A 13,927-nucleotide genomic window follows, 5' to 3' on the forward strand; every position below is an offset into this window, starting at 1 on the left:
CGGTCGTCGCTTGTGCGACAAGAACTACTGAGAGACTTCATCGCAACATCCTCAATTAGCATGGATCGAAGAATCCAAAACTCGTCCCGAGCACCAACGTGATTTCTTATCATCAACATGTCATCTGGCAGCAGATGCGCATGTGTATGCGGAGCTACTTCATCCAATTTGGTGACCTAAAATGTATTCAAGTTGCACGGCGGCAGGAGACAATATCTTGTTCACCCAGAGACTGACCTCTTGTTCAAGGAACTGATACAATGAGTCGAAATAGTTGGAACAGTGAGTTGCTTGTTTTGTGCTTATGCTTGCTGATGAAGTGGAAGCTGGCATCTACCTATGTGTGTACAACAGTACCAGAGCTTAGATCGACATAAGGAGGGTAAGCTACCTCCTTTTAACCTCGAGTTCTGCAGCCGATGTATGGTCATGATTAGGTTTGTATTTCTTTTGCTAACTCGAATTTTGACCATCCATATGGCATACTAATCAACAATCAAACATATAAGAAGAAATAAAAAATTAAATTCTGCAAGTTTTGAAATTAAATTATTATTATTATTATTATTATATATATATATACACACTGCAATAATCTCCAACTTCTCTGGTTACGACCTCCAACTTTGGTTCTGCTTATCCTAAGACTGCAATAAGCTCCTCCAACTTCTGAGCTTTCTCATAAAGAACGCAAGAATGGCAGGTACGGTAATTTCGGCCAGACTAGCGAACCCTACTAATTAATCTGCGATAAATAGATCAGTTCACGGTTCTCCGCCCATCCTCCTCCACCGGACGCCGCCCAACAGTGAGCGCCATATACTCGTCGATCTCAGAAGAGGATGGCGGAGAAGAGCAAGATCCTGATCATTGGCGGTACGGGGTACATCGGCAAGTTCATCGTGGCGGCGAGTGCGCGGTCCGGGCACCCCACTTTCGCCCTCGTCCGGAGCACCACCGCACCCGCCGACCAACCCGCCAAGGCCAAGCTCCTCCACGACTTCCAGGCCGCCGGCGTCACCTTCCTCCAGGTAATCTTCTGTCCTAGGCGGGAATTATTTTTTCCTCTTGAAGACTCTGATAAGCGTGCTGTCCTCTTCTTTGACTGGTAGGGGGATCTGCATGATCCCGACAGCCTGGTGAGGGCGATCCAGCAGGTGGACGTGGTGATCTCCGCCGTCGGCTCCCGGCAGTTGAAGGATCAGACCAAGATCATCGACGCCATTAAGGATGCCGGAGGACACATTAAGGTGCGCCTTTTCCTCCTCTCTTCTTATGTATTATGATGAAGTCCTAGGAATCGGAAAGGGGAACCATTGTAGACGACAGTGGCGAGGAGTGACAGAGGTATTCTTATGTGTCTTGATGGAAGTCCTAGAAACCGGAAAGGGGAAGGAAGCATTGTGAACGATGAAGCAGGAAAGCCCTGTCTGTCCTTGTAATTACGTGATTTAGATCAAACAGTATGTGCAAGAGTCTTCATATACCATTCTGAAACGGTGGATGGGTGACGAGCCTGGAGATCTAATATCTTCTGTGACACTATGGCCAATGTGTATGATAGAATAAGAGGTGCTAATAGACAATGGTCATCTCTCCGATGATGTGCCCAAGAGGCTTGGAAGATTTTGCATACATTTCCGACCTAAGCAGAGCCCAATTTTTAGGTCCCTCCCATACTGTGAATTGATTACGCCTTTTGGTGACTGATCTTAGTCATTTTGATATTAGCAGAAAATCAATTGCCGTGTCGTTAATTGTCTTGGGCTAAAGACAGATTTCCACCATCATGATCATGTGGGATGTGGATTATGACTCATTCTAGTTGATACTCAAAAGATCAATAATGGCATCCAGGAGATCAAGCATTCACAAGTTCTCAATCATTAGAGTTTCACAAATTCAGAGCTTGGGCTTTGATCTTTTTAGTGGCATGATTCTTTAAAGGAATTTCAAGCACTTAGATACTCCATGCTGGTTGTAGCTGAAAACGTCTTTTGATTTTGTTTTATGGTCGGAGCTGCTAACGTGCCTGTCCTGTAGAGGATATATAATCACCTAGTGGAGTCGGTTCGGATTCTTTTTCCGTGGTATTGATGTGCTTCATCTGCAAAACATGCAGATGAAACACTCGAGACATAATCAAACACTGTTGCATCCATGTGCTTAGAGGCTCGTGTGTTGATTGCATACTTTTGTCTTAAAGCAAACGCAACAATGGTAGTGTGCCTTAAAGTCCATCGATGTATTGTATCCAATTAGTGTTCATTATTGTCTGTTTCACTTCCATATACATAAATATCAAAATTTGTCTATAAGAAAATATACCATGGAATGGCTAAATCATTGACAGTGCATTCATTCTCTCATAATGTTGTGCATGTGAGTTACATGTAATATTAATAGAAAAGGATTTTATCTGGTAAAAATGTCATAGAATCTTTATTTTCTAGGGGAATTATCATAGAATCTTAGGAAACAGAATGGATGGCTGCAGCTCCAATAGATAATACTGCTTGTTTTAATTGAAGCTTCTTATATATCGTTGATAAACCAAATTTTTGATGTTTTTCTATGGCCTTTTTTTTGGGTCTCGTATGTCCAAGATCAGAAGATATTTGATGTCATGACCTTCATTGCAAGTACTTTTATGACCCCTTTTGCAAATAAGTCTGCATTGCATCACTTGTTTGCCGAGACCAACACATAACAAAGCAATGGCTGTTCAAACAGTCCACTAGCAGGGCCATCTTGTTTGATTTACACATTGGCCGGTCGGTTATGTATTGGTTCATGGCTGAGGTTAAATTACTAGGAGTGTTTTCAGTATCTAGAAAATTGGATGCATGTCATTATTTGGCTTGTAATAATTCCATGATGAGTATTTGCATAATGGATGAGTTTTCAGAGGTTCATTCCATCAGAGTTTGGCAATGATCCAGACCGAATCCATGCCGTGGAGCCAGCAAAGTCGATGTATGCGATCAAGGTGCAGATTCGAAGGTCTGTCGAGGCAGCAGGCATCCCTTATACCTATGTGTCTTGCAACTTTTTTGCTGGGTACTTCCTCCCAAAGTTGGCACAGGCAGGAGCTAGTGGACTTCCCACAGATAAGGTTGTCATCTTGGGTGACGGGAACACGAAAGGTAACTCATTCACCAGTCTTTTGGTGCCAAAACCAAGCATTTTTGTTCCGATCTAATGGTTCGACTTCAAATGGTGTTGTTTTTTTTTTTTTCTTCCTACAACAGCTATCTTTCTTGATGAAGACAACATCGGCGCATATACAATAAATGCAGTGGACGATCCAAGAACCTTGAACAAGATTCTATATTCGAGACCACCCGCCAACATCTTATCTCACAATGAGCTTGTTTCCCTTTGGGAGAGGAAAGTCGGCAAGACTTTTGAGAGGGTTTATGTCTCTGAAGAAGATGTTTTGAAGCAAATCCAAGGTGATGGACTTATTTTGTGCAAAGAAATGTTCACAACTAGAGATCATCTACTAACATGATTGTTAATTTCTTTCAGAATCGCCAATGCCATTGAACATCATACTTGCTATTTCACACTCATCCTTTGTCAATGGGGACCAAACCAACTTTGAGATCGAGCCATCCTTTGGGGTCGAGACTTCGATGCTCTACCCTGACGTAAAATACACTACCGTGGATGAATACCTAGACCGCTTCCTCTGAGAGCACGTCGTCGATCCCCAATAGCCACTTAGGAATGCAAATTAATCACTATGATGAGTTTGTGTGGCGTATTAATTGGTGTGATGTCAATACATAATGATCGTATGTATGTCTCTTTGTTGTTTAAATGATTGAACTAAAAGAATAGTTGAATTATGTCGGAAAGATGATTAGTTCAATTTGTGCGAAGAGAAAATGGCATTGCCCCTACCATGAGCACTTCATTGTGTTGCCGAACTATCGAAGGCCTCTCTCCTAGACAAAAAAATGGATCGATGCTGAAAAAGTTTCCCAAGTGGTCGAGTCAATAACACAACGGTGGATAGGTCAAAGAGTAAGAAGAGAGAATTCGACTTGCAAAGTCACATCCATGGCTCTTTTTTATGGACAACATTTGTTTTCTTTTAATTAAAAATGTTCAGAAAATATTTTTCATTTAGTTATGGCTGACGTGATAGATTTATCGTGTGAATTAATCCAATGGTGGTCTGAGAGTTCACTTCTGCTTTGTTGGTAGTAAACACAATCCTTAACTCGATGCCATCTGCCCTCCTTACAGAACTATGTTCTCGATTGGCTATTTGTAATGACTCTAATCACCGCTTCCAATTCGAGAGCACAACTCCGAGAGAAACTGTCGTACAAATTAGTCCATACGAAAAACCCAAAAGAACACACCACCACAGATCTTTATGAGGAGAAAGCAAAAGCCATGATTTGAAAGGGGGCAAAAGGTAGATCGATTTGATGGAACTTAAACAGAAATTGTTGCCTCAAATGCAGGGACAAAAATCTTTCTCTGTAGAGAGTGGCATACGATCGCTTCATTCACCCTCTTTTATGAACATATCATGCCAGTGGATCACCATACAATGAATCAAACTATCGATGTCCTGTTAGCTAAGCGGTCATTCCCTGTCACAAGAGCTGGCGCTGGCGCTGGCGCCAGCGTCGGTGCTTGTGCTGCTGTCCTCGATACGATGTTCTTCAATGGCCCGTTCTCTATGATGCCCACCATCATTCTCCGACTAATCTTCGGATCATAAATCGCCTCGCCTATCAGATAAAATGTAGGCGATTTTAGTTTCCATACTAAGAAGACTCTGACAGAAAAAGAGTTCAGCATTCCTACTTGTCCTCGATGAAATCATATGATCTAACCTGTGGTGTGGTGACTTTGTTTTCCTGAAGCTGACAGGAAGATGAGAGTCGGGGTGATGACGGTGAGCAGAGCCCAGAAGAAGATGACCAAAGCATAACCTCTAGGAGGCATATCTCAATTGTACTATAAGAAATGGGAGCGGTTCCCGGATCTCTCTTCGGAGATGGGAAGGAGGGAGAAAGAGAAAGGAATAACTCGATGGTAGAGGAGCAGAGAAGGAGAGACAACTGAAAACTGTAGGCAGGAGGAACTAATCTCGTTTTTCTCTATGAATTCTAGCATGGCAGGCCACAAATGAGGAGGAGGTTTGCTGATGAGTAGGTGAGAGACTGGTGAAGGCAGATGTTGACTGAGAGGAAACTCTTCTCCCGTATTTAGTGGGGAGAAGAGTTTCTACACAATAATATGGACTCACCATTTATGCGTGGGTAATAACTTATTATGAGTTTGACAGTCGTAGAAACTTATTTATTTATTTGGCATAAATAAACTTATTTGTTTATTTGGCATAAACTTATTTATCATCCAAGTCAACACTTCAATTCCAAGTATTATTTATTTGGCATAAACAGAAAGAGAAAGCCCATAGTGCATCACAAGAAGCTACTCCTTGTGCTTGCTTAATTTATGCCGTCGAATAGGGCCGAGGCATGTGCTTCTAATTATTATGATTTTTATTTCCATCATTAGATGTTCCTTTTAGCTGCAGTGTTGCTATTATCCCAGCTTTCGGAGATCGGAATATGAGAGGACTTCACGTGTATATAAGTCCGATTCAATTCAGGTTTGCATGGGCTCGAAGTGCAGTGCATTCCTTTATCTTCTTCTACGTTTCAAGATCGATCTTGTGACACGCGACATGAGATCGACGATAATCTACTCAACCTTGAACTCTAATCATAGTCTTTTCTGCATCACTTTAGTGTATCAGATCGTAATACAGTATGTTATCAACCTTTTCTGTACGTTGATCTTCTGTATGTCAGATCGATGGAGGCGTTCGCACCGCTGGGAGCGACGGAGTGGCACCGTGGTGCACTCGGGTGGGTGGGCCGTCTTAGACCAGGAGGAGGCGTGACTGGGGTTGGCCGTATCTCACAACGAGCTAGTTTCCCTTTGGGAGAAGGAAGTCGGCAAGACTTTTGAGAGGGTTTATGTCTCTGAAGAAGATTGCTAGTTCTGTGCAAAGAAGTTTTCATAACTAGAGATCATCTAAGCCCGTCTACTAACATGATTGCTAATTTCTTTTAGAATCGCTACTGCTACTGAACATCGTACTTGCTATTTCACACTCATTCTTTGTCGATGGGGACCAAACCAACTTTGAGATGGAGCCATCCTTTGGGGTGGAGGCTTCAGTTCTCTACCCTGACGTCGAATACACTACCGTAGATGAATACCTGGACCGCTTCCTCTGAGATCACGTCGCAGCGGGCAGCAGCAATGACGGTGACGAAAGAATGGGAAACAGCGACGATGGCAGCGATGTTTGTGAGTGCAGCAGCGACGGCAACAAATCTAGTCTACCGCTAGAGAGTGACAAAGGTTGAAGAGGATCATTATGTTCGGGATGGAGGAGCAAGGAGGAGTAAGAAAATGATAAAAACATAATACTACGGTGCAATTAAAAAAATTTCTTTCGATTAAGAAAACCGACGTAGTATTTAAAGGAAAGACATAGAACACTTACAAGATATTCCTAAGTATATACTTCTTATCTTGCTTCATGAACGGGACCTAATGGTAACTATTTCACTTCATCATATCACCCATGATTGAGTTAAATGTAGGAATTATTTTATAACTACTAGATCATTGGTCAGACAACTTCTTAAAATATGCCTATAACTATTTAGAACATGGTAACTATCTAAATAACTACTATGAATCAATTCTCAACACATTATGCTTGGTTACTCGTGATACTGAACTAAAGCCTTAAATATTCTATATATTATTGGGATAAATAAGTATTTTAAGATTTTTGAATTAGTGTTATAAAAGAACAAGTAATACGAGACTCCTCACAAAAAAAATATAAATTAAGATTTGATTCTTCTATATAGCTATACAAGTAGATTTGTACATAGTGGGATAATGGAAGGATCTTGTGAGAAGGTAATTGATTTTCTCTATAATTTTTTTTATTATTGATGATTTCTTCTAATTTTGGAAGTCTTTTCTCCCCCTCCATATAATTTTGATTTTTTCCTTGTTTTCACCATGATTTTGTAAATAATTCCATACTAAATTATGGAAAAGACTGAAAGCCCTTCGTATTATAATTCTATGAAAACGAGGTTGCATGAATCCAATGGATTCTAATTAGGTTGGAATCAAGATAACAAAGAAGGCTTCAATCAGTAGCATGGGAAAGTCTCCCTTCTCTCTCACAAAAGTTATGTCATCCCATGTCAGTTACCCCAAAGCATTTGCAGAAAATAATTGTACGGGCGCCGCTGCTGCAGACTGTAAGCGCATGATCGAACACTTGTGCATGCGCCAGAGGTCCCATAATTTACGCTAAATTAAAAGCTGAAGAACTATCTTTTTCATCACAATCCAAAGGCTTAATTTGTTTTTGTCTTTTGACCTTCTTTTTGTTTGTCATCGGATCTCACCTTTAGTAAAGCCATCGATTCGGTTTATTAACTGGATAGAAGATGCAAAGAGATTATATTGCTCTGAGATACATGACCCAAATAAAGATGAACAGAAGATAGAAGTTCTCCAACACAGATCACCTGACGTGTTATTCCCTTGGTAAAATCTAGTTGTGGCCATCGACCTGCTCTTTCTTGGTTGTCAGCGGCAGCAATCCCTTCTCCCTGCACGACTCTATTGCTCCGTCGAACATGTCCTCCATGCTGTACTTGAACGTAAAGCCCAAGTCAGTAAGCTTCTTTGAGGAGAACTTGATCACGTCCGATACCTCATCGATCCCTTCAAACCTACGTGTAATTGGTGCAGCCCTCAGTCAGTCATATGGCAAGAGAATCAAAGTAGATATATAATCCCCTCTTCGAGTCCAACACCAGATCTTAGAGTCCTTCTCGTGGAGGTGACTTACTCGGTGGGGATGTCATACTCAGGGTACCTCTCCGTTAGCATCTTCGCCAGATCCGAGATGGTGATGTCGTGAGAAGAGCAAACGTATCTCCCCTTTGCTTCCGGATGCTCGAACAAGAATATGTGAGCCATGCAAAGATCATCCAAGTGCACAAACTGGACTGGGTTCAAGATCGAGTAATGTGGTGTGTTCCCTGCCAAGCATTGTTATACCATCATCATCATCATTGGCAGTGAGTTTAGAGAGAGAGAGAGAGAGAGAGAGAGAGTTGGTTGCTGTTCGAATGATATGTAGGTGGGCAGGAAACTTGTGATTTATTACGTAGAAGACGTGGGCATGCGAACCTGTTACCAAAGCCAGTGCAGAGAGCATGCTGGGAGGCATGGTGGGAATGATGAATGGTCCGTTGACTAAGGTCGGTATGATGCTTATGAAATCCAAATGGTTCTTCTCGGCAAATTCCCATGCTGCCTTCTCCGCCAGCGTCTTTGAGACGAAGTACATCTGCAAAATGTTTGGCCACAGGACAAAGGATTAGAGCTTAATTTGCACTGCTGTAGTCAAAACGTAGTCGGCGAATTGATGATTCCGTGTATGTGTCCGGTTGATTACCCAACCAGTCATCTTCTTAGCCCTGCAGAACTCGACATCGCTCCATGAGTTCTCGTCGTACTCCTCCTTGCGACGAGCATGAACGCAGGTGGTTCCAGCAGACGACGTGAACACCACCCTCCTCACTGTGCCTGCCTTTGCGCAGGACTTGAGGACGTTCATCATCCCATCTATCGCTGGCTTTATCACTTCGTTCTGAAACAACAAGCCAAAACCAATGTCAAATGCATGATGTATCGTCTTTTTTGCTTTCTCTAACTCCATTAAACTGGCAGATCTTTGCAAGCTCGTCTTGTATCTTCGGAAGAGTCATGGGATGTACAGTGTGAGTCAACTAGAATAGGTAGGTTGTGTCTGGTCTTACCTCCGGGTCGGAGCACTGGAAATCCATTGGAGTGGCGACATGGAAGACACCCACGCACCCTCGCACGGCATCATCGAAGCTTCCTTGGTCAATGAGGTCAGCCTTCCACAGCGTAAGATCGGTGCTAGCTTTTGGAAGATCCAGCAGATGTTTCACCTTCCTCAAGTTGTCTGCAACAAAGATCAAACCACCACAATCCGATCAAACACTTTCATGTCTTAGAACTTACTGAACACGACGATCACGTAATTAACCACGCATCATCACCAACTCTACTAGGACTAGCTCACTAGTAAATTAGAACAATGGGAAGCAGTACTCGGATCGCGAACAGTCGCTTTCACGGTGTAGCCTTGCTCAAGGAGCCTCATAATGAGCCATGACCCTACGAATCCGGCGGCCCCAGTCACGCACACCATCCCCTTCTCGCCCACGCTGGGGTTACTCATCGTCAACGGGCGACAGCGGAAGTACGACATGGGAACAGAAGAAGAAGTTGATGGAACAAAGGAGTAAGACGCAATGCACCTTTTCTACGACTGCAATCTCTCTGCTCGAACTACGTAGCTACATATAACAAATGCGAGCTCCTTGTGCTTTTTTGTTTGCATGCAACCTAACAAACAACAATGTGCTCTCATCTACCCGGACTTGACGAGATGGTTAGGTTATCGTCGCCGCTTTTTGCTTTCTACTGATTCAGTTGTCCAAGGCGGAGACGAGCACGATGGCTGCACAGTGGAAGGCGATTGATTGATCAGTTCTGCGTCGTCTTCCCCATGTACTTTTCCTCTCCAGGACTTGAGGACACACACATTCTCACACAACTAAGGGAATATTAATTGACACAACAGCTGCACGCAGGGAGATCCTTTCTTTGTTTTTTTCTTATTTTGTTTACTCAAAAAATTATTATTATTATTATTTAAATTAAATGAGGACAAAAGTCATATTTGACATCAAAACGAATGAAAGATAAAAGATAAAAACATCATTTCGTTTTTCAAAAAGAAAAAGTCTGAGCAGTTGTAAAGTAAGTCACGAGTCAGTCGATCACACAGCTAACTTCTTTGTATATGGGATTGATATATGATTGATAGAATATGTCTCAGAACATTCTAATAAAAAAGAAGGAACGAAGAAGAAATAGCTATGTATAGAAAATGCGTGCTTCGTATGCTGTTTCGTTTGCATGTAACCTAACACACAACGATGAGCTCTCTCATCTACCGGTGCTACATGAGAGAGTTAGATAGTCCGCCTTACGCTTTCTACTGATTCAGTTGTCCGAGGCCGAGACGTGCATGATGGCTGTGGTGCTTCCTGTATACAAAAAAGTATTTTTTTATTTATAATATATTGAATTTATTCCACTGCATGTATTTATATTAGTTAAAAAAAATTAAACTATAAGTTTTTAAATAAAATAATAATAATAGCTCAACTGATAAAATAAATTTAAATAGTTAGGATTAGATGCAACAGAAAATAAAGATTTATATTAGGTTAAATAGATGAGTTGTTGGGCTATGGTTGACCTTTTTCTTGTTTAAAAATTTTATATTTATCCTTTTCGCTAAGATAAATATGTGGGATTGGATGAGTCCAAGACATTATAGATTAGAAGTACTCATTGGTTCGAAGAAGATTAGCATGAGTACATTGATTAAAAAAGGAGAGACTAATAGATCCAAAATGTGAAAAATATGAGAATATTTTTCTTCTACGATAATAATTTAAAATATGAGAATATTCTCGTGAGATATTAACAATAGGTAATATATCATATGCCTTATAAATTTTTTCTTCTACAATTATTAGAATTTTAACTAACTGTTTTAAACTTCTTCTTCGTTAAAAATAATATAATGACTTATAGTCAATTTGTAGGATCATAAAGTTTAAAACCTTTTATTTTATTACTACACCAAACAAATATATATATTTAATATCTTTTTCATTAAGTTTGTTTTTCTTATATGAACATGAAAAAAAGCAATATAATCAAATACTTTTGGTGACTCACATCTGACTTTCTATCCAATCATGTTTCATTGTACGTTTTTCTTAGTAGGAAAGTAATTTAATAAATATACTATTGTCCTCATAATTTTTTTAAACAAAACTCTCATTGTATTTTTTTTTTCTTTAAGCAAATACTTAGATTTTTTCAATCACAACTCGATTGTTTCATTCTCTTATTTCCATTTTGTCGGAAGTATAGTTTGTAAGTAGTTCCTCTTAAATATTTATATTCTTGTAAAAAAATAAAGTAATTATTTTATTTTTTTACATATACTTTAATTTTTTAAAAAAATAAAAATATTTTATTTTATTTAGAAAATATATCCATATCATCCTTATGCAATCATATGTAAATAATTAAAAAAAATATTTTTTTTTTCATATGAGATAATCTTATGTTGTCTTTGTCACATTTGATGCGAAATGGTGGTTGTCTCAACAATCTACAAACCATTAAAACATCTCAACAGTACAAAATCAGTACATGTTAATTGCTAGAAAAAAAAACCTTGTGGAGAATCAATCAAGCAGACCTTAAACAAAAGATTTCCAGACATGTATTTGGCAACGGAGACCCAAGCAGATTAGATTACCGTTTGCGATGCTACACTAACACAAAGATCCTTAGAAATGGCTTGAGCTGCTCCTGAAGCTGCTCCCCCCACAGGTTTCAGAGAAACATGAGCATCTCTGGACAAAATCTGTAGGAGAAAAGATCCACAACATGAACACAATGCAAAAAAGTATACGTGTACAAAAGAAGAGCAAAATACGATAGCATGGAGCTAGCTAGCCTTTCTCCTGTGTACGTAGATAGACAGTTTCTCTTGACTTGATTTTGATATGATAGTCACAGAGAAGCAATCTAATCGGAAGATACGGGTTGCAGTCATAGAATACATAACCTATATGTGGACAAAAATAAATCGTTCTAAATCCATTGGTAGGCCGGCTGGAGGCAGAATGATGCATCCTTGGTCAACAGAATCCGTCCTCATCTGACAACAAATAAAAACAAATGCAACACCAAAATGTGAAGGAACAAAAGCTGTATGATTCCTAACATGGGGTGCCGAGATCGTTCGACAGGAATGATGGCGTAACCAACTTTAAGTCGTGGCATCGAGATCGACGTGGTTTGGTTCGAGTGAGATCTTTTCGGGATGACCTTTGAGTCCGTTGAGATGGTCGGCTACGACGGTCCGATCGAAAAGGAGTCGTCGTTTCCTTCGGGAGAGTGTTCCTCGCCTGGGCGCTTAGTGGGAGGCCACCGTCTTCCCACCTGTACACAGGTCGGGTCGGGAAGCTCAACTCAACCCTTCTGACGATCAAATTAGCGGATAATCGTAGAGGGATTCTTTAGCCAAGTGGTGTTTTCTTGTGTGCCTCCCTCCTCTTTCTCCTCGGAGCACGAGGGTTTTTATAGTGAGGATTACCGTTATTTGATGTGCCTGTCCGTAGGGAACAGGACTGTACTTTTAATAGCGTCTGACATTGCCGTTGGCGTGGCGTAAGGGATCGAGTTTGAATAGGGTGTTAATGCGCCTGGGCCGACATTCCGATCTGCGTTGATCATATACTGTGAGACGTTATTCGAGACAATTAACGTCACGGGAGTCTTATCAAAATTATTATCCCTCAAGTAGCACCCTTGAAATCCACGTTCCTCTTATTATCTGAAGTACCAGACAACACATCAACAGCTGAACTATTTGAGAGAGTTGCCTGATAGACTAAGAACAGTATGATCTACAGATAAAAAAAAACAGGAGCAAGCTTCCTCGAGAGTGTTATCATTATTATGAACTGGATCTTTCTGGCTGAAGTAACACCAGGAAAGATAGAGCCATGATGTCCTCTTCTTGTGCAACACAAGGTCAAGATTTGGAACAATGGACACTTAGTGCATTCAAAATGGAATTGTTGGCAGACAATTTACTTCGTTTTGGTGTCTAGATCAGAGTTGAGTATGTAAATCATGGCTCCTACGATATCCTACTGTTGAATAAATATTGTTCGCTATGAATAAAGACCATTATTTACATCTTTTTTGTTCCTTAGAATAAAGTGGTCACAACCTCAGTGGTAATTGCAGACTATTCGCATCTCATTTGCTTCCATATGATTTAATCTTGTGGTGCTAATTGCCTATGGATTTGCGTTTTCGGTGCTGTTTGGTTGGAATGCATATTATGAATGATCTTATGAAAGATTAAAAATCAAATTTTCTATTGCATTATCATCATTATAAAGATCATTTATATAGCTTGGCTGTATTAAAGTATGGCTTGCTCAATTTCTAGTTTTAATACAGCCAAGCAATATACACTGCGTCATTATAATGCTCCTTTTGGCATGCTCATTCGAACTATGGATAAGCAGTGATGTGCGTCATGGCAGCATAAATCACGAGCGCTTGACCGTCAAGCTGCTTCGGTCCGACCTATTTCTGACATTGACGCTGGAACCTGGAGAAGTTAGCTGATCGAATTCAGATGGTATGTGTCATCTCTGAGGCTGGGGTCAGAAACCTGGTGCTACTGTTGCCCACTGCTTACCAGCTGTGTAGGAGACCCATAGATGTCATGGTTGTGGGGCGAGGGTTGATGACGGGCTTTGAATTCGAATGCGTTAGGTTACCCTTCTCTCTCTCCGTTCGCGTTGAGACAGTAGCTGGTGAATTCAGTCAAGCAGGTCGGTGAAGGTGAGAGTCCGAAGCTCTACCGCCTCCTTTTGCTACTTACGCACGCAAAGTATGACTCGGTTGGTTCGGACAGATGAGCGACGGATGGCGGAGATCCACGGAGATATCGACGCACGCCATCTTCGTCCCCGCCCACCGAGCGAGCGGTGGAAGACGTCCTGTGCGGCATGACCGTCCGAACCAAAGGCAGGACGTGCGGTGGCCGAGCGCAAAACGGGTCGGACACACTGTTACTAACGGGAGACCGCCACCGGGTCCTCTTGTTTTGCGGTGGTCCCCTGATGATTGCTTC

General features: G+C 41.1%; 2 protein-coding genes across 2 annotated transcripts; one reads left to right on the forward strand and one right to left on the reverse strand.

The window, feature by feature from the left end:
* Positions 1-619: 619 nt before the first annotated feature.
* On the forward strand, positions 620-3,877 carry LOC135635661 (phenylcoumaran benzylic ether reductase Pyrc5-like). The gene is made up of 5 exons (XM_065146898.1): positions 620-1,031; positions 1,113-1,250; positions 2,909-3,146; positions 3,252-3,455; positions 3,532-3,877. Exons 1-5 carry the CDS (start codon positions 843-845, stop codon positions 3,696-3,698), a joined length of 936 nt encoding a protein of 311 aa, XP_065002970.1. The 5' UTR covers positions 620-842; the 3' UTR covers positions 3,699-3,877.
* A 3,361-nt stretch (positions 3,878-7,238) lies between these two features.
* Positions 7,239-9,434, reverse strand: LOC135635351 (dihydroflavonol 4-reductase-like). Its single transcript, XM_065146366.1, has 6 exons — positions 9,226-9,434; positions 8,907-9,076; positions 8,543-8,737; positions 8,275-8,434; positions 7,931-8,123; positions 7,239-7,811 (listed from the first exon to the last, which is right to left on the reverse strand). The coding sequence occupies exons 1-6, from the start codon at positions 9,383-9,385 to the stop codon at positions 7,631-7,633; spliced, it is 1,059 nt and encodes a 352-aa protein (XP_065002438.1). The 5' UTR covers positions 9,386-9,434; the 3' UTR covers positions 7,239-7,630.
* Between the last annotated feature and the right edge of the window lie 4,493 nt (positions 9,435-13,927).

Source organism: Musa acuminata, chromosome BXJ3-4 (genome assembly GCF_036884655.1).
Source record: "Musa acuminata AAA Group cultivar baxijiao chromosome BXJ3-4, Cavendish_Baxijiao_AAA, whole genome shotgun sequence".
NCBI classification, from domain to species: domain Eukaryota; kingdom Viridiplantae; phylum Streptophyta; class Magnoliopsida; order Zingiberales; family Musaceae; genus Musa; species Musa acuminata.